General features: G+C 42.2%; 2 protein-coding genes across 7 annotated transcripts in view; both read left to right on the top strand.

Annotated features, from left to right (window-relative positions):
- ALPK1 (alpha kinase 1) overlaps positions 1-23,602 on the top strand; it is a 113,390-nt gene that overhangs the window by 5,493 nt on the left and 84,295 nt on the right. For 3 of the 6 annotated variants that reach the window (XM_040237453.1, XM_040237448.1, XM_040237455.1), the window contains exons 2-4: positions 3,878-3,929; positions 15,330-15,431; positions 15,536-15,674. The exons of 1 other annotated variant lie outside the window; for it this stretch is intronic. The gene's annotated coding sequence lies outside the window, so the exon portion shown is untranslated. The remainder of the gene's footprint in view (positions 1-3,877; positions 3,930-15,329; positions 15,432-15,535; positions 15,675-23,602) is intronic. 2 more of the 6 variants (XM_040237450.1, XM_040237451.1) reach the window with 1 other exon arrangement.
- LOC120861712 (selenoprotein S-like) lies at positions 12,096-13,798 on the top strand. Its single transcript, XM_040237456.1, has one exon. It carries the CDS (start codon positions 12,679-12,681, stop codon positions 13,309-13,311), a length of 633 nt encoding a protein of 210 aa, XP_040093390.1. The 5' UTR covers positions 12,096-12,678; the 3' UTR covers positions 13,312-13,798.

Below are 23,602 nucleotides of genomic sequence, written 5' to 3'. Positions count from 1 at the left end.
CGCTGTCTGGCCCGGGCGTGAATCTCGTGATTTGAGTGTTTGTGGAGCGTCGCCCCCTGTGAGTCACCTAGCAGCCGTCTTGGTTATCCAATACACTGTCACAGCAGTAAGTCAGCCTTATTTTACTTCATCATGGCCCTAAAGAGCCAGAGTAGTGACATTGGCAATTTGGGTATGCCAAAGAGAAGCCATAAAGTGCTTCCTCTAAGTGAAAAGATGAAAGTTCTTGACTTAATAAGGAAAGGAAAAAAATTGTATGCTGAATTTGCTAAGGTCTACTGAAGGACAAACCTTCTATTCGTGAAGTTGTGAAGAATGAAAATAAAATTTGTGCTAGTTTGGCTGCCACACCTCAAATTGCAAATGTTTTGGCCATAGTTTGTGATTAATGTGTAGTTAAAATAGAAAGGCATTGTGAGTGAGTGAAGTCGCTCAGTCGTGTCCGACTCTTTGCGACCCCGTGGACTGTAGCCTACCAGGCTCCTCTGTCCATAGGATTCTCCAGGCAAGAATACTGGAGTGGGTTGCCATTTCCTTCTCCAGGGGATCTTCCCGACCCAGGGATCGAACCCAGGTCTCCCGCACTGCAGGCAGACGCTTTACCCTCTGAGCCACCAGGGAAGCCCAGAAAGGCATTAAATTTATGCAAAAAGTTATTTCGAGAGAGAAAGAGAGAGAGAAACCACGTTCATGTAACTTCAGTTACAGTATATTGTTACAATTGTTCTCTTTTATTATTAGTTATTGTTATTCTTCTGCTGTGCCCAATTTATAAATTAAACTTTGTCATAGATATGTATGTAGGGTATATATAGGGTTTGATACTGTCAACCAAAATTCAATTAACAATAAAGTTAAGAAGAAAACATTGCTAGCATTGAAAAAAGGAAAAGCTTGATCTTTGCATTCCCACCTTTGAGGTCTGGCTTCCCAGGTGGCTCTAGTGATAAAGAACCTGCCTGGCAACGCAGGAGGCATAAGAGATGCAGATTCGATCCCTGGGGTGGGGAGATCCCCTGGAGGAGGGCATGGCAACCCATTCAAGTATTCTTGCCCGGAGAATCCTGAGAATCCCGTGGACAGGAGAGCCTTTATATAATGCAGACGAACATTGCACACTAAACGGGGAGGGAGAAGGCCCAAATGGAGAGAGAATTTTTATGCCTAAATTTTCTTGTCTTCCTTTAAAATATAGATTTTATCCCATCAGTTCTATCCATGGTTTCAGGCATCCACTGGCGTGTCTTAGAAACAATTTCCTGTGGATACGGGGAGACTACTGTATGTCAGTCTTATTGCTACAAGGCTTATGTACATTTATTTTATTTAATACTCACTACAGTTTGTGAGACGGGTACTATTATTCATCATATTAATAAATGGTAATAATTATTATTTCCACCTCTTTGCTATGCTGTTAACATCACTCCGTTACTCTGCCTCATGCAATACGCTTTCTCTACCTCGAATTCCAGCCATCTACTAGAACTCTGCCAACTGTCTCTTCATATCCTTTCTGAGTAAAATGACCTACGTGCCAAACCAGACTTTCCCCAGTACCTGCAACTGTGTCTGTCCTTCACTTGCCTTCCTGACTTGAACAAATAACTCCAAAGGAGGTTCTGGCCTTACCCCAGGCTCCTGCATCCTGCTATTAAGAGTACCATGCCTGCCATATATGCAGTAGGAGAGATCTTCTCTTAGGAACACTTTGATAAAAGTTAACAGTTACTACTGAGGGTTGGGATTAGTTATCTGTGTTAGGTGGGATGTGGGGGCAGGCAAAGTGGTGAGGAAGTCTAGTTCTGAAGTAAGGCTGACAGAGAAACAAGAGATAACACATGCAGAAACTGCCCCTAAGTTAACCATAGGATACGAGTGACAGAGAGGAAGGCAACGGCGACCCACTCCAGTACTCTTGCCTGGAAAATCCCATGGTCGGAGCAGTCCATGGGCTCGCTAAGGGTCAGACAGGACTGAGCCACTTCACTTTCACTTTTCACTTTCATGCATTGGAGAAGGAAATGGCAACCCACTCCAGTGCCTGGAGAATCCCAGGGACAGGGAAGCCTGATGGGCTGCCTGCCGTCTGTGGGGTCGCACAGAGTCGGACATGACTGAATCGACTTAGCAGCAGCAGCAGCAGCAGCAGCATGAGTGAAAGAAGAGCCATCAAAATATGTACGGCATCACAGTGTTTTGTTAAATCACTTCTGAGTGTATCTAGGCATCACAGTTGAGAGACAAATATCAGACTGCTTGATTATGGTCAAAGAATACTTAAATTTTGAGAACTTACACTTTTTAAAACTTCATCATAAATATTATAACTATGCATAGAAATAATGCTATCAAACTATAATGCTTATTTCTTAGTGCAACCATGGGTAATTCTTTTCTTTTTTACCATATTGTTTCTCCAAATTTTCTACAATAATACTGTTTTGCTCTCATAATAATAAAATGTTTCAAAATTCTAGAGTCTTAAAAAATATATCAGAAATAACAATGGTACAACCTTAAAATCGTTTATGATTTAAATACTTTTTGATCATGGCTTCTGGGAAGCATCTGGTAGGCTGGTAATAACTCACTGGCAAGCTAGTAGCCACCATGTGTGAAAAGGGAAGTTAGTGTGAAAGAAAAGCATTGCTTATTATGCAACAGATTTCAGAAGTTCCACAGCATCTTAACACCATAATTCCCACAAGTCACAGTTGTCAGAGAAAAAACTTCTTAGACTGAAGCTGCACACATACAAAGTAAAAGATTCAGTGGACATGAGGGAACCAAGGAGTTCCCCTGGCCAAATTTTCTCCAAAGGTGTATCCCTTCCAATCACCCCATCTGCTTCCACTCAGCCTCTTCTGAACACAGTTCTTCTAAGAGCTGGCCTTTCATTTCACTCACCTGGAAAGGTGGCAGATCCGGATTTCAATGTGGACATTTTTGAAAATGTGTTGCTTATTGAATATCCAAGTGCACATAATCAAACAGTTGAAAATATGCTTTTGTAAAGTCAAGAAGAAGTTTGAATGGGAGAGAGGAAATAGATGATTTGCAACCAATACATGTTATTTAAAGTATTAGTCACTCAGTCGTGTCCAACTCTTTGTGACCTCATGGACTGTAGCCCACCAGGCTCCTCTGTCCATGGAATTCTCCAGGCAAGGATACTGGAGTAGGTAGGCATTCCCTTCTCCAGGGGATCTTCCCCACCCGGGGATCGAACCCATGTCTCCTGCATTGCAGGCAGATTCTTTTCCATCTGAGCCACCAGGGACGCACATGTTACTTAAAACCATAAACTAAATGAAATCACCAAGGAGTGGATTTAGATGGAGAAAGCAGGAGGGCCAGAGGCTGAGCCTTTGCATATTGCAGCAGGATGGGATTTAGGAGAGGAAGAGAACCAACCAGTCCAAAGGCCATGAAGGAGTGACCCATAATGTTGGAGGACAGACAAAAGACCGTGATGTCCTGGAGGGTGGTAGAGGGGGCAGGGTCTGCAGCACAAGCTGTTGGTGTGTTGACTAAGATGAGGAATGAGAACAGACCGCTGGATTCAGGTATGTAGAGTTTATCAGTGACGTTGACTGAGGCATTTTCAGTAGAGTGATGGAACAAAAGTCTGGTTGAAGTAATAGCTGTCTTCCTGTGTAATCCAAAGTGAGGAGGAGTGATGACCAGTTGTAACTTCTCCACTCTCTTGGGGGAACAAAGGAACTTGAGTTTCCTCTATTCTCTTATCCGGATGTTTCAGATAGCAAGCATGCAACAATGCCTATGACACAATGCAGGAAATAGAAACTTAGAGACTATTTCTTACTGTGTTTATTCAAAGGCCTCTGCGTTTAAAATTTGTTTTTTTAACTAGGAGGTTCTTCTAAATCAGAAATGGATTGAAATCTAATAAACACAGATTTGGGGTAAGTTTTCATCTGAAACTTTTGAATTCTTTTTTTCCTAATGCTATATAACTCTATATCACTGTAGAAAATATAAAAAGAGGAAATAATCAAAAAGTGTGACTTTAGAAGCAAAAGCTCAGTATTCTGGTGTATTTCCTTCTGATTAACTTTTTATGTTTCCCTTATTTTTTAACTGGTGGAAAATTGCTTTACAATTTTGTACAGCAGTGCGAATCAGTCAAAATTATATGTATACCCCTTCTCTCCTTAGCCTCCCGCACTTCCGCCCATCCCACCCCTCTGGGTCATCACAGAGAGCCAGGCTGGGCTCCTGACCTCCTGACTATTTTTAAATTGTTTTCATGAATCATGGTAAAATGCACATCAAGTTTACTTTTATAACTATTTTTAATGTACACATTTAAGTGGTATTAATTTACATTCACATTGTTGTGCTACCATCATTCCCATCATCCACTGAATTCTTTTCACCTTGTACAGTCAAACAATCACTTTTCATTGTCCCCTCCACCCAACCCTGGCAACCATCATTCTACTTCCTGTCTCTATGAATCTGATAACTCTAGGTACCTTGTGTGAGTAGAATCATGCAGTATTTGTTCTCTTGTGACTTACTTATTACACTTAGTATGATGTTCTCAGGTTTATCCTTATTGTAGCAGATGTCTAAATTTCCCTTTTAAGGCTGAATAGTATTCCATCATATGTGTATACCACATTTCTCGTATCCATTTATCTGTCAATGGACATATAGGTTGCTTCCATCTTTTCTGGCTATTGTGAATAGTGCTGTTATTAACATGGTGCACAGATATCTCTTCAAGTCTCTGCTTTTAGTTATTTTGGGTATGTACTTGGAAGTGGAGTTGCTGGGTCAGATGATTTTTCTATGTTTTAATTTTTTGAAGAACCATCATGCTGTTTTCCATGGCAGCTGTACCATTTTGTATTCCCACCAACAGCATGCTAGGCTTCCAACTTCTCCACATTGTGGCCAACACTTTTTCTGTTCCTGTGTGTTTTTTTCATAGTAGCCATTCTAATGGGTGTGAGGCAGCATCTCATTTCAATTTTAATGTTCATTCCTTTATGGTTAGTAATGGTGAGCTTATTCATTTCTTTAATGGTTAGTAACAGGGAGCTTATCTTTTCCTGTGCTTATTGAGCTTATCTTTTCCTATGCTTGTTGGCCGTTTGTATATCTTCTTTGGAGAAATGTTGAAGTCCCTTGACTAATTTTTCAATTGGGTTGTTTGTGTTGTTGGGTAGTAAGAATTCCTTGTATATTCTGGATATAAACTCCTTATCAGCTACATGATTTGCAAATACCTGCCCCATTCCATGGGTTTCCTTTCACTCTGTTTACTGTGTCCTTCGATGCACAAAAGTTTTTTAATTTTGATGTAGTCCAATTTTTCTAAAAATGGCAGCCCCTCAGTTTTATTCTTCTTTTTAGGATTGTTTTGATTATTTAGGGTCCCTTGAGATTTTATATTAATTTTAGGGTGGATTTTTGCTATTTCTGGAAAAAAAAAATCATTGATCCTCAGTGACTTTTTAAAATATAATTGCTATCATGCTGTATGAACTAATTTATATTCTATTTTTTCTTACTTAACATTATAATATAGTTATTCCATTAAAATATAAACATTAGTTCACTTTATTGAAATACTTCATAGACATACTTTACAATGACTAAATGAAAGAAAATAAACAAATGGAAGTATACCCAAAAGATTAGAAAATATTTATGCTTCAAATTGTGTGACCTCTATATACTTTGGATACTATAATCATAAAAATGAGAAAATTTTTATTTGAGCCATGTCAGAGTATTAAGATGTAATATTTACACTAAGTGAGTAGGAAGGAATGACAAGCAATTGTATTAGTTTAAAAGTCTGTTAAAATATGTATTTATATCACTTTTGACCAAATACAACTCTGGAATTCATTTATTTACTCAGGAAACATTACTGAGTCTCTAGTTTTTGAAGCCCTGGAAACCTAGGTTTAAATTGGATATGGTCTGGAGAAACCCATGGACTGCATGAGGTCACAGAGGGAAGGGACACAACTGAGTGACTTTCACTTTCACTTTCACCCTCAGGGAAAGGGAATAAATACTAAAACTTCATGAAAATCTCGAATGTGTCATAAGCAGTGCAGGATCTTAGTTCCCCAACCAGGGACAGAAACTGTGCTCCCTGTGGTGGAAACACAGAGCCTTAACCACGGGACTGCCAGGAAAGTTCCTCACTTCCTCTTTTAATCTTTGCATTAAACCTATGGGGAAGTGGTGTTAGCCTCATGTAGAGATGGTCGGGGGAAATGTTCATTTTAGAAAAGCAGATAAAATAGAATAGTTGGGGCATTCACTGGCAGTCCAGTGGTTAGGACTCTGCTTTCACTGATGAGGGCACAGGTTCAATCCCTGGCCAGGAAGGTAAGATCCTCTGCAAGCTATGTGACACAGCCAATAGATAAATAAATAAAATAATTTAACAATAAGGTCCTACAGGATAGCACAGGGAACTGTGTTTAATACCTTGTGATAAACCATAATGGAATATGAAAAAAAGAATATATGTGCTTAACTCACTTTAGTAAATAGCAGAAACTGGCACAATATTGTAAATCAACTATACTTCAATTTTTAAAAATTAAAAATGAGCTGACTTACCTATCAAAGGTGACAGGAAGAGTGAAGTATGACCTGAAAGGAGGCTGGAGTATATACAACGGTGAGGTGAAGTCACTCAGTCGTGTCCGACTCTTTGCGACCCCATGGACTTCTCCATCCATGGGATTCTCCAGGCAAGAATACTGGAGTGGATTGCCATTTTCTTCTCCCGGGGATCTTCCCGACCCAGGGATCGAACCCGGGTCTCCCGCATTGGAGGCAGACGCTTTAACCTCTGAGCCACCAGGGAAGCACAACTAACTTATATGAACAAAAAAAAACTGTGATGGCAATTACTTACGCTAGGTAAGAGTCAAGAAAGGTTTTAGAGAGGTGGCACTATAAAACTCAAAAACTGAAGAATTCCCTAAAGATGGGGAGAACAGCCTTTGTTCATTCATTCACCTATTCACAAACCTGCACTGAGCTTCCCCTGTGTGTTAGTCACAGAGCGAGCTCCAGCCGCGTGCTGGAGAGTCAAAGGAGAACCAGGGAGACACTGGCCACTCTCAGGACTCACAGTCTCTTGGGAGATGATTAAGTAACCGATGTATAACAGAGCCTTGGACCAAGCTCTGCCACAGAGTCAAAAACAGCAGAGTGCTGTGGGATGCTACTCCAGGACGCCAAGGGCAAGTGCTCAAGGGCAGAAACTATGTTACATTGCTTGCAGAGCTGAGCAAGGCAGGTTGGACTCTCCATGCCAAGTCCAGAGGCCTAGACTTCATCGCACAGGCAACAGAAAGCCAACAGACATTTTTAAGTAGAGGTGACACTGTTCTGTTTTTAAGAAGCTATCTAGCCGTCCATGAAGGGTAGAGTGTGGAAACAGAGAGGGACAGATAGAAGGAAAACCGGTGTAGAGGCTGACAGTATGAACTGGAGAGGACCTGTACCGGCAGCAACAGGAGAGACACAGAGTGGAGACCACATTTATGAGAAGTTTGTCAGTCTTCGTCGACTGTAGGATGTATAGTGAGAATAAGGTAGGAGTCAAGACAAGAGCAGGAACAAAGGCTTCAGTTCATGTGTATGTTCAGAACCACTACATTATTTGCTAGTGAAGGACTTCTGGAGCATTTCATAAACAGATAATACTCTTTTAATTATCAGTATTTCTTTCATACATTTAGTCACTCTAAAATACCCTAATAGTTTAATAGATCTTTTTTTTTTCTTCTCAAGCCATTTAAACATGCCTTGCAATGCTAGTGAGTGAATGAAAATCTCTTAGTCATGTCCGATTCTTTGCGACCCCATGGACTATACATTCCATGGAATCCTCCAGGCCAGAATACTGGAGTGTGTAGCCTTTCCCTTCTCCAGGGGATCTTCCCAACCCAGGGATCGAACTCAGGTCTCCTGCATTGCAGGGGGATTCTTTACCAGCTGAGCCACAAGGGAAGCCCCTGTTAGCAAACTCTTTCTCCATAGCCCAAGTATAAATTTTATTGTAGTTACAGTGGAATATCATAGAGATGAAACAATGGATTACTTTTTCTATATTGAAATTCAAAACAATTAATGGATTTTTACTGAAACAGTTAAAAAAAGATTGTTGGTTAGGTAAATGGTATGTGTCACTATTTTAATGTTTCAAAAGAGTTTTCCAAAAAAAAAAAAAAAAAAGTTTTCCAGTTTCTTACACCGTGACTAAGTCTTGTAATTTATAACTTTTTTGTTTTATGGAGTGCCATATTTGTTTTCATTCATAAGTAAAAATATGCATGCGTGCTCAATCACTAAGTCATGTCCAACTCTTTGCAATCCCACTGACTGTACCTCTCCAGGCTCCTCTGTCCATGGGATTTCCCGGGCAAGAATAGTGGAGTGGGTTGCCCTTTCCTTCAGGGGATCTTCCTGACCCAGGAACTGCACCTGTGTCTCCTGCGTTGCAGGTGGATTCTTCACCCCTGAGACCCCAGGGAAGCCCAAGTAAAAATGAACATCTATTAATAGTTATCTCGCAATGGCACCCCACTCCAGCACTCTTGCCTAGAGAATCCCATGGACAGAGGAGCCTGGTAGGCTGCAGTCCACGGGGTCGCTAGGAGTCGGACACGACTGAGCGACTTCACTTTCACTTTCCACTTTCATGCTTTGGAGAAGGAAATGGCAACCCACTCCAGTGTTCTTGCCTGGAGAATCCTAGGGACAGGGGAGCCTGGTGGGCTGCCCTCTCTGAAGTCGCAGAGTCGGACACAACTGAAGCGACTTAGCAGCAGCAGCAGCTGCCTAAGCTGTTATGTGCCACCAGAAGAGGGCAGCAGTGAGGCACTATAAAGAATAATATTTACAGATTCTTCAATTACAGACAGTTAAGACCATGATTTGAATGAATGGATACGTTCCTTCTGGCTAACATCCTAATTAACTGGCTTATTTTCTGAGCTACAGACTATGACATAAACATTGCTACAGAAATTTCAGAAAGTCTGAAGATGATCTCATAATGCAATGTGGTGAGAAATTTATGGAAATTTCTATTAAAACTGATGAGGATTAACACTAAGAAATACTCTGAAAATTTTGCATCAGTTTGAAAGGAAGAGATTGGAGGATGAGTTAAAAGCAAGCATGTTGTTTCTTGTCATTTCAACAGTGTATGCAGAGAATGTAATAGTTTACAGAGACAATAAAAGGCATCTTATCCTCTTTGAACATTACAGATATTCATGAAATGAAAAGAAACATTTCCAGTTTGTCACATATGCAGTAAGCAATGAGTAGCATTAATCAACTAACAGGCTGCCCATATTTAGCCAGTATCTTCTTTTAGAAACATTTAACAACCACAACTTTTACGATTGAACTAGAGTTGATTTACAATGTTGTGCTCATTTCTGCTGTACAGCAAAGTTATTCAGTTATACATATATATCCAGATATATATCCATTCTTTTTTAAAAAAATATATGCTTTTCTATTATGGTTTATCACAAGATATTGAATGTAGTTCTCTATGCTATACAGTTGGTCTTTGTTATCTAGCCATCTAAATGTAATAGTTTGCATGGGCTAACCCCAGAATCCCACTCCATCCCTCCAACACACCTCCTTCCCCTTGGCAATTACACGCCAGCAAGTATTTTTTGAATACCTTTATGTGCTAGGAATTGTTTTAGGTGTTGAATATTCCAGGCTGTAAGATGGAAGAGAACAGACATATTCCCTGACCTGTTGAAGAGTATAATATAATGGGGAGGATAGACTTTAAACAAAACCTCACAATTAATTCATTAGTTATAGGTGAGAGAAAAAATGGAAAGCAGTCTACCACGGGGCCATAAATAAATTAGTTTGGGCTCAACCCACAAATTGGAAAGTAAATAAAAATTTTAAAAGGACTCAAGAACAACTTCTCTGAAGTTCTTAACATCCATTTATATTATCCTTGTGTTTTAACACAGAGAGTGGATAAGGTGAAATTTACGGATGTGTCAAAACAACATTGCAGAAGAGTATTTGGGTAGTTGATAAGCAGCAATAAAACACTTTGCCACTTTGAAGTGTTATATAATGACCCGCACCTCCCTGACCACCTCAGTCAACTCCACCAGTCATGAGGCTAGCCTGAGCTGCCGCTGACACTCTGTCCTCTCTTGACCCACTCTAAACTACAGATCCCTATCAAACCTGAAAAACAGGTGTGTGAATATAATCCCCCCTCTTCCTTTTCATTCGTCTTCATTGGTGGTTTTCCCAGGCTGTGAGTCCACTTCTAGACTCTCTAGCTTCCCTGTGAGTCTAGACCCCTTGGTTAAATTTATCTAAATGTCTACAAGCACTATAGACTTCTGTTTTGTCTCTTTGACCTCCATTGTATACACTTCCCAGACCCGGGTTCGCTCAGGTCTCTAGGCCCGAGCTAATACAGTGCCCCAGCTGACTCTGATGGGATCCATTATGATGAACCATAGCTGAGCTCTGAGAGATGCTTATCGATTCTCTTCTCCATCCTTAATTGTCCTTTCAATTCTCCACAGCACTTGTTTCAATCCAGGTTCTCTCTTTTGAAGCTGAATTTACGCCTGCCGGATTATACACGGAGAATGCTCAGATTTTCTCTGAATCATTAGCCGTTTGTTTCTCCTTCCATTCTGTCTCAGAAAAACGAAATTCTACCTTGTATTCAAGTCTACCCCTTCTGTGTTAAAGTGACATCTTTTTACCTACTTTGTGACTTGACTCCCTATTCCTTGTCTCTTTCTTTTCTCTTTTTTAAAAATTTTGCCTTCTGACATCTTCTCCTTAGCCTATACACATATTCAAATTGAATGATTCGTTATAAAATATTCATTTCCTTTGAGACTATATCCTATCTTTTCCCTTCTTTTAACAGCAGCACTTCTCAAAATAGTAGTCTATATTTAAGTCTACATTCATCCCTTTCACTTCCTTGTTTGACACTTACCTATCAACTTCTGTCCTCTTCTGTAACCTCTGTTTACAGAAACAATGGGAACTTCTCAATCACCCAATCTAGTTGCCTCTTTTTCTTCATGGGAAATAGATGTGGAAACAGTGGAAACAGTGTCAGACTTCATTTTGGGGGCCTTCAAAATCACTGCAGATGTGATTGCAGCCATGAAATTAAAAGACGCTTACTCCTTGAAAGGAAAGTTATGACCAACCTAGACAGCATATTCAAAAGCAGAGACATTACTTTGTCAACAAAGGTCCGTCTAGTCAAGGCTATGATTTTTCCTGTGGTCATGTATGGATGTGAGAGTTGGACTGTGAAGAAAGCTGAGTGCTGAAGAATTGATGCTTTTGACCTGTGGTGTTGGGGAAGACTCTTGAGAGTCCCTTGGAGTGCAAGGAGATCCAACCAGTCCATCCTAAAGGAGATCAGTCCTGAGTGTTCATTGGAAGGACTGATGCTGAGGCTGAAACTCCAATACTTTGGCCACCTCATGCGAAGAGTTGACTCATTAGAAAAGACCCTGATGCTAGGAGGGATTGGGGGCAGGAGAAGGGGATGACAGAGGATGAGATGGCTGGATGACATCACCAACTCGATGGACATGAGTTTGGGTAAATTCCGGGAGCTGGTGATGAACAAGGAGGCCTGGCGTGCTGCTATTCATGGGGTCATGTGAGAACTGAACTGAACTGAACTGAGTCACTCCCTGGGGCTTCCTGCAGAACTTGTTACACAGTATCACTTCTCCACAGTCTCCTGGTTCTCACACTTGGCAGGCTGCTTCTTTTGCAGGCTACTGTTCACTTCCTTTATTCTCTTATAATAGCTTCAAGTATTGCCCCTTATTCCCAAATGTATCTCCTGTTCTAATCTCTCTCCTGAGTGTAACTCACATTTCCCACCTCTTGTAGAGAGCACGGTTTCTCTGCAAGCTTTCATGGGCACTTCACACAGAACTCGTCTGAACTTAGGTCTCTCACTGGCGTCCAGGCACCCTGAACCACCTGCTGACTCCAGTTAGGATCTGCAAGGTCATTTTGCCCTTTGTCTTGCTGTGTCCCTATCCCACACTATCTGTCTGCAATGCATCTCCTCACACCGTTTCCCTTGTTTCCCACACCCTGCCTCCCGGTCATTCTCCCACTTGTTAGAGTTGCCATCCTTCAATGTTTGACTCTTGTTTTACCCTCTGAATAAATAATAACTGAACTAAATTTCCTCTTCCCTATTCTTCACCCATTCTTTGCTTAGAATTCAGCTGTATCTGATCATACTCAGTCTTGTATTTGAGATACACCTTTGTGCTTGCTGTCTCTATCAAAGCCGGAGTCCTAAAAGTATGGGGCTGTGTCTTATTCACATTTTTATCTCTACTGCAAACCACGGCACATAGCAGAAACCCTGAACATTTTGGTTAGTTTGTATTGTTGGAAGAAAAGTACCACAGATCTTAATTTTTAAGAATTGTTTCTTTTAAAGAGCGCAGTTTGTAATACACAGGCTACAAATTTGGTAGATTGCAGAAAGTATAAAAACAAATACACTGAATAAAGTTGACATTTTTGCCTTTATCCTATTTCAGTTAACACAGATTTTTAGGCAATTCTCCTCTGTAAGAGGCTTGTTTAAGGGTGATGAAATTCTTGGAAATCAAGATGAAGTCTGGTGTGTGGCGCGGGGCTGGCTGGGGCTGCGTTGCCATGGAGGGGGACGGGGATCAGCTGTCCGCGCGGCCCACCCTCAAGACCGAGGGGCTGTGTTTCCTTCATGTCACAGTGGGCTCCCTGCTGGCCACTTACGGCTGGTACCTCGTCTTCAGCTGCATCCTTCTCTACGTGGTGTTTCAGAAGCTTTCCACCCGGTTGAGGGCCTTGAGGCAGAGGCACTTAGATCAAGCTGCTGCTGCTCTGGAACCTGATATTGTTGTTAAACGACAGGAGGCTTTAGCAGCTGCTCGTTTGAAAATGCAAGAAGAATTAAATGCACAAGTTGAAAAACATAAAGAGAAATTAAGACAGCTTGAAGAAGAAAAAAGGAGACAGAAGATTGAAATGTGGGATAGCATGCGAGAAGGAAAAAGTTATAAAGGAAATACAAGAAAGCCTCAGGAAGAAGACAGTCCTGGGCCTTCTACTTCATCAGTCATCCCGAAACGAAAATCTGACAGAAAGCCTTTGCGAGGAGGAGGTTACAATCCTTTATCTGGTGAAGGTGGTGGAACCTGCTCCTGGAGACCTGGACGCAGAGGACCCTCATCTGGTGGATGAGGCTAAGAATCTTGTTAGTGTCACTTTTGACATTAGCAAGATGAATCCTTAACCCTCAACTCAGTTGTCTTACGCACGCTTTTCACAGTCATTAGCCAGGAGGAGGGGCTTTCTTTCTGTTCTTAACTACACTTTTTACTTCAAGGATCGAAGGCAGCATAGGGTGTGGACATGGCCACTAGGCAGTAATTGCAGTTAGCCACACTGAAGCCAGTGACTGTTCATTGATTTTACAGGTCTTTGTTAGCGGTTGCTAAGGGCTTCCAGGTGATTGGTGATCTTGATAAAAGAGACCTGGCAATGATCCTTCAAGTTAAGAGGTCCTGGCTGGTAGGACAGTTTCTGTGACAGCTTGCGTTGAATGATGTCTTCCTTGTAAATGGTGAGCCCACCAGCAAGGATTACTGATGCAGACAGTTGACGGGGTTGTTCTGTAAACTTATATGTACAGAACTGTTTTAAAAAAAGAGAGAGACTGTAAATATTTTTTTTTAAATGCAGAGAACATTTTCAGTATCTTTATTAAATTTAAGGAAATTTCTTTATGCACTTGAATTTGTCTGTCTAACATAATACAGCTTTTTATCATTCAAAAAAAAAAAGAAAAGATGAAGTCTGAAGGTCTGGGATTTTGTTTTACTCTCCTTAGAGTTAGTGCGTTAGCCTGCTACTTCTCCATGGATGCTAACTGAAGATGTGAGACTCTTGGGTCAAAGACAAAGGACTTCATTACTCAGAGGACAGCAAGTAGCCTGACCATCATGTTGACATCAGTTCCTCCTGTCTTCCTAGGTCAAAGGAGTGATACTGAGCAGTCTGGGTGGATGTTGGTGGGTTTGTGTTGCAGCCAAGTTACACTGGGTTTGAGGAATCCTCTTTGGCCCAGAGGGAGACATTACCTCATTCCTCACAGCTGCTGTAAATACAACCTGCTAGATAGCCCAGAAAAGAGAGATTGGTCAGGCATTCATAACATACCCAGAGTCTGCCTGCAATGCAGGAGACCCGGGTTCAATCCTGGACTGGGAAGAAACCTGGAAAAGGAATTGGCAACCCGCTCCAGTATTCTTGCCTGGAGAATCCTACAGACAGAAGAGCCTGGTGGGCCTCAGTCCATGGGGTCAAAAAGAGTCGGACAAGACTGAGCAACTAACACTTTACCCCCTGAGAAAACAGTTCTAGATTTTAAACCTGATGAGAAGAAAAAAAAAATCAGAGGGTTAATGAGAATAAGACTTTGTAGTCTACCTGGTTTTATAACAAATAAAATTTCTAACCACTTTACCTCATGAGAAGTGAATCTAAGACTCATATATAAAATAACCACCAACTAAATCCAAATGACCTAAGGCAATGTCTGTAACTTGCTAAGTTAGTAGTATAGTAACTATAGTTCTTTACATCTGCAGCCTTTTGCCACATACTGAGTTTCTTTGAAAGTTTTAAGAACTTTATACTCATCAGAGGATTTTTATCAGGTGTGACTTGTACTCTCTCAAAATGGTAAATTGAACTGTAGAGTATGCTAGTAAACTGGATTAGAATTAAACACTTCCATGGATATGTGCAGTTGAACAAATAAAATACCTTTTCCTCTCAAGATTCTCTTGAAAGAAAGGAGTTAACCTGAAATATCTTGTCAGCGTATAGAGGTGAGGTACTTGAGACAGAAGGGGACGACAGAGGATGAGATGGTTGGATGGCATCACCGACTTGACGGACATGAGTTTGAGCAAACTCCAGGAGTTGGTGATGGACAGGGAAGCCTGGCGTGCTCCAGTCCATGGGGTCGCAAAGAGTCGGACACGACTGAGGGACTGAACTGAACTGAACTGACTTGAGACATGCGAGGTGGCAGCCTAGACTTGAGAGGGGAGTTACTTTTTACATTGATGATTGTAACTCCTGTTTCCCAAGGCCATATTAGCCCTAGTGACTAAAAAGCTTAGGCAACAGTCATAGAAATTTTGTTATTGCCTATTTCGACTTTCAGCCTCTCCACTCCCCATGTTTTTCAGGATGCTTTCCAAGATTTACAAGCCTCTGCTGCAGTGTCACCATCACTCTTAAAATTGGAGATTGACTGCCTCCAAGGTTCACAAATGTTTCAGCAACCCTAGGTAATTTGAACTTCTAAGCTGCCACAAGTTGCTCAGACTTTTCAAGGAAGGCCTTGTTTTGTACGAGCTCTAATTCACTTGCTCCCTTTCTCTCCCCTTGCAAGGAAAGTCACCCGGGCTTCCCCGAGGCAGAGTTACAGGGCTTTTGAGTAACTCATTCTTCACTCGGCGGGAGCCTTCCACTCCGGCTCAAACTGGTTTCCAACATAGGCCGTATGCCTGGAGACCCTACCACACCTCATGGTGAGTTTTCAGCCTTCCTGAGTTGCTTTCCTTTCCTTCCCTCAAGTTTATGGAAACTTTCATCACCCTTTTATGTTTGAAAATCTTTGCAGTAGAGATGATCACCACTTCTTTACCAGCCGTATGCTCATTACCAATATCCCATTTTCACACAGTTTGCTCTGTTATTCTTCCCTGACTGCTGAGATTGTTCTATACAAGCGGGCCCCCCCCCCCCCCCACCAGAGTCATATGTTTCTTTAACTGATCGGGCCAGGGAAGGACAGATGATGCCCACAGGTAAGGAGCTGTGTGTTGCGCTAAGACTTTATCTTTGAACTAAGGATGCTGAGACTGAGTCATTTTCTATTAAGCTGTTGAATCAGAAGGGCAGGTAAAGCCGGGATGAGTGAGTCAGATAAGGATGGTTTACAGAGAGAAATAAATCAGACTCTGTCTATTCCGTTCACCTCTGTGCTCTTTGCACCTAGCATGGTGCCTGGCATAGCAGGCTTTCAGTAAGTCTTAGTGGAATGAATAAGCAGACTGTGGGGGGTGTGTGTGTGTGTGAGAGAGAGATAGACTACTTTTGCCTCCTACGGCTTTCCATTTCCTGATCCCAATCCCACATGAAGACAACCTTCATTTTCTGCCCTATGTCCATGAGATATCCCTGTGTCCATCCAATAATTTTTCCTTTATGCTAAAGTTAGTTTGGGTGTGTTCTGATCCTTTGCAGCTAAATTAAACCTAAGAATCTCCCACTTCAGTGGGCATGTCTCCTCTTGCTCCAAGTGAACCTCACCTTTTGGGGACGAATAGAAACTCAAATTCAACTGAGAATATAGAAAAGACCTCCACAAATAAAGCTTCTTGATCTCCTTAAAAGGCAGCCTCTGAAGAAAAACAGAATAGAAACTGCAAATTGAGGATCCTTTTGGAGACAGGGTCAGACTTTAGGCATTGTTGAGTGAACACGACTTTATTTAAAGTCAACGGAGAGTGTCAGATATGATCAAGACACTCTTGCCAACCTAAGCTCCAGGTAGAGGAAGAAGAACAGTGAGTCACAGCTTTACCCCGAACTCTGGAATGCTACTGGAGTGACTTGGTGATACAGAGACTTCTTTACAGTTTCTGGTTGTACTCTTGGCTGTTGTATAGCACACCATAGAAAAAGGTTATTCTTTCCTGCTCCCTGCCTGGGAGGACACATATAAACCTGGGAGGCAGAAGAGTAGTTGAAAAATTCATTGGCAACCATCATAGGCTTGAAACAAGGAAAAATGAAATACTGGAAGCAGTACGGTATATTTTTCAAGAGCATAGTTTTAATGTGAGACCAATGTCAAGAACCAACTCTCCAACTTACTAACTAGCTCTGTGTCCTTGACTAAGCTGCTAAATGCCTTACAGCTGCAGATTTCTCATCTACAAAGTGCAGATAAAAAATACTTATAAATATGCTTTAAATATTAGATTAGATAATGTCTATAAGTTCCTAGGCCAACGGTACCAACCAAGTGTTCAGTAAGTGGTAAGGGTGGTTAGGATAATTAGTGCTTTGTAATACAAGGATCAATGAAAAGTGTGTTATTTTCCTGTTAACTGGAAGGGAGGTTGTGTTTTTTTAAGTTTGTGTATGTGTGAGCACGTGCTCAATCATGTCCGACTCTTTGCGACCCCCTGGGCTGTAGCCCACCAGGCTCCTCTGTCCATGGGATTTTTCAGGCAAGAATACTGGAGTGAATTGCCATTCCCTACCCCAGGGGCTCTACACAGGGAGTGAACCCGCTTCTCTTGTGTCTCCTGCATCGGCAGGTGGATTCTTTACCACCAGTACCATCCGAGAAGCTTAAGTTTAGAAACTTAAACATACTAAAACCTGTATTTCATAGCTCTTCTTTACTGTTATCTTTTGCTAATAAATCCCTGAGTGTAGACAAATGTAAAAGAAGAGTCCAGGAAACATCTAACAAGATAGTAGTTATGCAATAGATAGCCATCAGTTGTGGTGTCAGTCAACAGCAGAGTTCAGTTTAGTTCAGTTCACTTGCTCAGTCGTGTCCGACTCTGCGACTCCATGGACTGCAGCACGCCAGGCCTCCCTGTTTATCACCAACTCCTGGAGTTTACAACCCATGTCCATTGAGTCGGTGATGCCATCCAACCACCTCATCCTCTGTCGTCCCCTTCTCCTCCCGCCTTTAATCTTTCCCAGCATCAGGGTCTTTTCAAATGAGTCAGTTCTTCGCATCAGGTGGCTGAAATAGTAGCAGAAGCAGAGTAAACTCCCCCAAAAGGAGGCACATGTGAATTCTCACAGGTGATCTTCTCAGGACCTTAAAAGCAATTGTAAACCATATGACCTGTAGATGGCGAACTTGGATAGGGTGAATATTAAGCAATGACTACATAGAAAAGAAAGCAGTGGGTTTTGTTTTGTTAAAGGGAGGACTAAGAAAAGCGGATACATTCTTAAAAAGCTGCACAACACACACCAAGCCAAAAGCATCCTTCGCCGACACACTGGGTTCTTTCTTCCAAGGGGACCATCAGCCTGGATGTCAGAGTGAGCCCACCCTCAGTCATATGTGCCACTGAGAGACAAGACTGTATTTGCTGGTAGAAATGTTTTGGTTGAGTAGTCATGCTGGTTGCTAGTTAGCAATACAAGGAAAAGGACTGTCAAGTAGGGAACATAAATAGATTTCTTGTAAATCTCTTGAGGGGTATAGAAACATTACCTTCTCAGAATATCCATAGGTAACACTCTGTATCTGAACCCGTTGTGCATGTCCAAAATAGCCACATCTTTTGATCTGAATATTATAAATAATTATATCCTCCCTTGCTCGATTACTGCCGCTGTGGTGTGTTTGCTCTGTTACCCTCCTCAAGGCAATTCTTTGGGGACCAGTTACCATTCTTTACTGATGTCATTTCACTGGCTGAGGATTTCTAGAGTGCCACACAGGGCATTTAGGACTACTAGAGGAGCTCTGTAGTACTTTGTACAATGTATGTGCCCTGCCTACTGGATACATGTGGGGTTTTCTCCCTTAAAATTCTATTTTGGAGTACAGATTTTACTTTCCCAGGTCACAACTACCCGTGAGTCTGTAGGGAAATGAGTATGACTTTCTAAAACTGCCTGCTCGTACAGTGGCCTGAGATGTTCTGCTGGTTCTTTCCGTTGTGAAAAAAGCTCAGCAACTCCCCCAGCATGATGGACTGATGACCACGTGCTGCCTTATAAAACAGGGTCACTGTCCCTAAAGGGCCGCTCAGCTTGTGGGTCAGGTGAAAGGGCATCTTTAGACTTCTATGGTGCCTCTGCCCTGTCATTTATTATGAGGCTGAAATTATTGTCTGCACATTGGCCTCCCCACAACTGTGGACTTCCAGAGTCCAGAAACAGCATCATATTCATCTCTTTATCCTTAAAATGTTTGTGTTTGGCACGCAGTAGGTACTTATAGAAATCTTGAAAGAATTAAAGAATTAATATATGTGCTTGGGATGGACAAGAATGCAGGAAGGTGGCAATGTCAATTTAGAGTAAAAAAAAAAATGGAGGAGGATAGGCAACCTACACATGAGGAATTGTACCAATGTTAGACAAATATTATTCCTAAAGAATAGAAGAAGAGAAAAGAGCCACAGACTGTGTACAGCCTAATCCATTTATTTTTACTAACCAAACTCTCAAGAGATTGACTAACATCCTGTTAACTGTTGCCACCGGAGAACACACCTCTCCAGAGATCGCAGTGTTTGTGTCCTAATTCCATGTATTTCGTCTCTTCATTCATTTTACTACACAGAGTACTAACCACTATATGATCACAGTGTCTTCATGCATTTCAAAAGGAAGAAAGTCATTAGCTCTCAGGGTGAGGCAGTTTTGGTGTTCAGGTGCTTCTAAAAGGTTGCAGTTAAGCTAAGCTATGGTAAATAGAGACATTATTTGAACATCCAGAAATTGGAAGATCTTACCTAAGAGTGGATTTGGGTATAAAGGCGCCCACTGGTGAAACACAGACCCTAGAGCTTGGGAGTGACGAACAATGAGGAACAGACTGTGAGAGACAGTCCAGATACGAGGAGCCACACATCACCCCAGTGCTGCCCGTGGAACTGACAATGAACATCTGACATAAAACAGTGGGGAGAGTCGAGGACGTGGGGACGGTGTACAGTGATGGGAGTAGGCTATTGTGTCTGCACGTGATAAGCACTGAGGAAACACTGGTGGAATGAACAGGCCATTCTAAGGCTGAGCTGCTGCTAAGAGAAGTCATGAACTGCTTCGCTAACGGAGCATTCATTCATAAACAGAAACTGACATTTTAAAAAAATGGGTAGAAACCAGTGCAGGAAAAGATAAAATGAAAAGCACTAATCAGAAACAATTCAGAAGAAAGGAAGGAAGCCATGTCTGGAAACCTGAATGAATGTATCATTATAATGGTGCTTATAAAACTCTCTGTTTCGGACAACCAGTTTAAAAGAGAAACATGCTATGTAGATTGGTTTTCATCAGTCAGCAAAGTGTGTAAATTCATCTGGAAATGCAGATTCATCCTTAGAAGTTAACTTAAATAAGATAAATAAGAGGACATTTGATAGATTTTGTAACAGCTGCTGCTGCTGCTGCTAAGTCGCTTCAGTCGTGTCTGACTCTGTGCGACCCCATAGACGGCGGCCCACCAGGCTCCTTTGTCCATGGGATTTTCCAGGCAAGAGTACTGGAGTGGGTTGCCATTTCCTTCTCCAATGCATGAAAGTGAAAAGCGAAAGTGAAGTTGCTCAGTCGTGCCCGACTCTTAGCGACCCCATGACTACAGCCCACCAGGCTCCTCCATCCATGGGATTTTCCAGGCAAGAGTACTGGAGTGGGGTGCTATTGCCTTCTCTGTTGTAAAAGCTACATACATGTTATTCATGTGCTAAACTATAAAGATAACTACCACCAATACAGCCTATATAACAGGGGAAAAGGAGAGGTGGGCAAGAAATAGGTTACTGCATGAACATATACACTGCCATTCAAGCAAGAAAATATAAATATTGACCACAGCCCCCATAGCAACTGATTATGAGATTACAATTATAATTTTCTTAATGTACTTTCCCAATAAAGGTCCATCTAGTCAAGGCTATGGTTTTTCCTGTGGTCATGTATGGATGTGAAAGTTGGACAGTGAAGAAAGCTGAGTGCCCAAGAGTTGATGCTTTTGAACTGTGGCATTGGAGAAGACTCTTGAGAGTCCCTTGGACTGCAAGGAAATCCAACCAGTCCATTCTGAAGGAGATCAGCCCTGGGTGTTCTTTGGAAGGAATGATGCTGAAGCTGAAACTCCAGTACTTAGGCCACCTCATGCGAAATATTGGAAAAGAATCTGATGCTGGGAGGGATTGGGGGCAGGAGGAGAAGGGGACGACAGAGGATGAGATGGCTGGATGGCATCACCGACTCGATGGACATGAGTTTGGATGAACTCCAGGAGTTGGTGATGGAGAGGGAGGCCTGGCGTGCTACAATTCATGGGGTTACAAAGAGTCAGACACGACTGAGCAACTGAACTAAAACTGAATGTACTCTCAGTAAGGAGGAGGGGAGGGTAGTGTGAGAGGTTCTGCTCCTTCCCATAGAGAAAACTGAGTGCGGAAGAACTGATGCTTTTGAACTGTGGTGTTGGAAAGGACTCTTGACAGTCCCTTGCACTGCAAGGAGATCAAACCAGTTAATCCTAAAAGAAATCAGTCCTGAATATTCATTGGAAGGACTGATGCTAACGCTGAAATTCTGATACTTTGGCCACCTGATGTGAAGAGCTGACTCACTGGAGAAGACCTTGATGCTGGGAAAGATTGAAGGAGGGAGGAGAAGGGGATGACAGAGGATGAGATGGTTGGATGGCATCACTGACTCGATGGACATGAGTTTGACCAAACTCCGGGAGATGGTGAAGGACAGCAAAGCCTATCATGCTGCAGTCCATGGGATTGCAAAGAGTCAGACACAACTGAACAACAATGATGATCCTGTCTGATCTGTCCTTGGATGAAACATGCCATATATTGGTTATCGATTTGGAGCGTACACCATTTTCTCTAGGCTAGTACCCCACTTTGTAAGGTGTCCTCCAGCTGGCTCTGTAACCAAGCCTTCAGCAGACTATCGCACTGCTCTGCAAGGCCAGCTGCTCCTGGTTTATGGTAAAACCAATGAATCCTGTGGGAATCCTATAGTGTTCTTGACCAGAAGCCCTTCTGCATGCATTACTGTGGGTGAAATTAACTTTCAGTAAGTCCGCAGAAAGTTTTGCTAATAGAACATAGCGGGGGGGGGGGGCCGGAAAATCTATGTGCAAAGCATAGATCCATTTTAGTGAGAAAAATTGCTACCAAGTCCACAATGAAAGTGGTTCGATATAATCACTCCACCCCATTCACCACGCTGGGAGCTATATGGCAGGCTCAGCATGGGTTTCTGCTGCTGGCATTTAAAGCGTTCATTTGTGGTGGTAGTAGACAGATCTGCCTTGGTAAGAAGTTCTCATGGTTGAGCCCATGAATAACCTCCATCTTCACTTTTGAACCTACTGAGAAATAGTGATTCCTGGGTAAGAGGACAGCTGACATTTGCAGTCCTGATCTTCCTGCCCATTTGATTATTGAGTCTCCTCCATAGTGAGAGCCCTTTGCTGAGCATTCACATGGGACACAATATTCTCACACCCGTGAACCTATTTTAAGAGGTCCATACATGTACCTCTACCCTAAACCTCCTGTCAATCCAATCTTTTTCCTTCCTGCTTGCTCATCATCAAAAGAAACCCTTAGACTCTATGTATATGCCTTCACCATGGTGATCTTTCTCTCTAGGTAAAATGTACAAATAGATGTACTGCTTAAAGTTCTGCTTATTGTGAAGATTTATCTTCCTACTTGTCCTTCATTGTGACAGTGTGAAGAACTCTAACGCAGCATGAACTTTTTATTATGGCTCTTGCCTGTATACTGTGCATAACCATTAGTAAATCAGTCTTGAGCCATTTCTCCCCTGCCCATATGTGTGGGTCCAGGTAGAGGTGGGCCTTGCAGCAAGACTAGGTGCCACAAAACTTGGGGCCATTTGCTCCCGAAATCTTCTCATGCCTCTAGAACTTGGTTGAGTGTGATCTTGTATGTGGTTTCATCTTGATGATGAAGAGCTGCTCTGCCCCTCCAAATTTAACAAGTCAGAGACCTCAGTCAGTTCAGTCACTCAGTAGTGTCCATCTCTTTGCAACTCCATGGACTACAGCACGCCAGGCCTCCCTGTCCATCACCAGCTCCCAGAGTTTTCTCAAACTTATGTCCATTGAGTAAGTGATGCCATCCAACCATCTCATCCTCTGTCGTCCCCTTCTCCTCCCACCTTCAATTTTCCCAGCATCAGGGTCTTCTCCAATGAGCCAGTTCTTTGCATCAGAAAGCCAAACTATTGGAGTTTCAGCTTTAGCATCAGTCCTTCTAATGAATATTCAGGACTGACTTCCTTTAGGATTGACTGGTTTGATCTTACAGTCCAAGGGACTGTCAAGAGTCTTCTCTAACATCACAGTTCAAAAGCATCAATTCTTAAGTGCTCAGCTTAATTTATAGTCCTATTCTTAACATCCGTACATAACTAGTGCAAAAACCTTAGCTTTGACTAGATGGACCTTTGTCAGTTCAGTCAGTTCAGTCGCTCAGTCGTGTCCGACTCTTTGTGACCCCATGAATCGCAGCACGCCAGGCCTCCCTGTCCATCACCAACTCCCGGAGTTCACTCAGACTCACGTCCATCAAGTCCGGGATGCCATCCAGCCATCTCATCCTCTGTCGTCTCCTTCTCCTCCTGCCCCCAATCCCTCCCATCATCAGAGTCTTTTCCAATGAGTCAACTCTTCGCATGA

Source organism: Oryx dammah, unplaced genomic scaffold (genome assembly GCF_014754425.2).
Source record: "Oryx dammah isolate SB20612 unplaced genomic scaffold, SCBI_Odam_1.1 HiC_scaffold_3, whole genome shotgun sequence".
NCBI classification, from domain to species: Eukaryota; Metazoa; Chordata; class Mammalia; order Artiodactyla; family Bovidae; genus Oryx; species Oryx dammah.
This window is presented reverse-complemented; position numbering and strand designations above follow the sequence as displayed.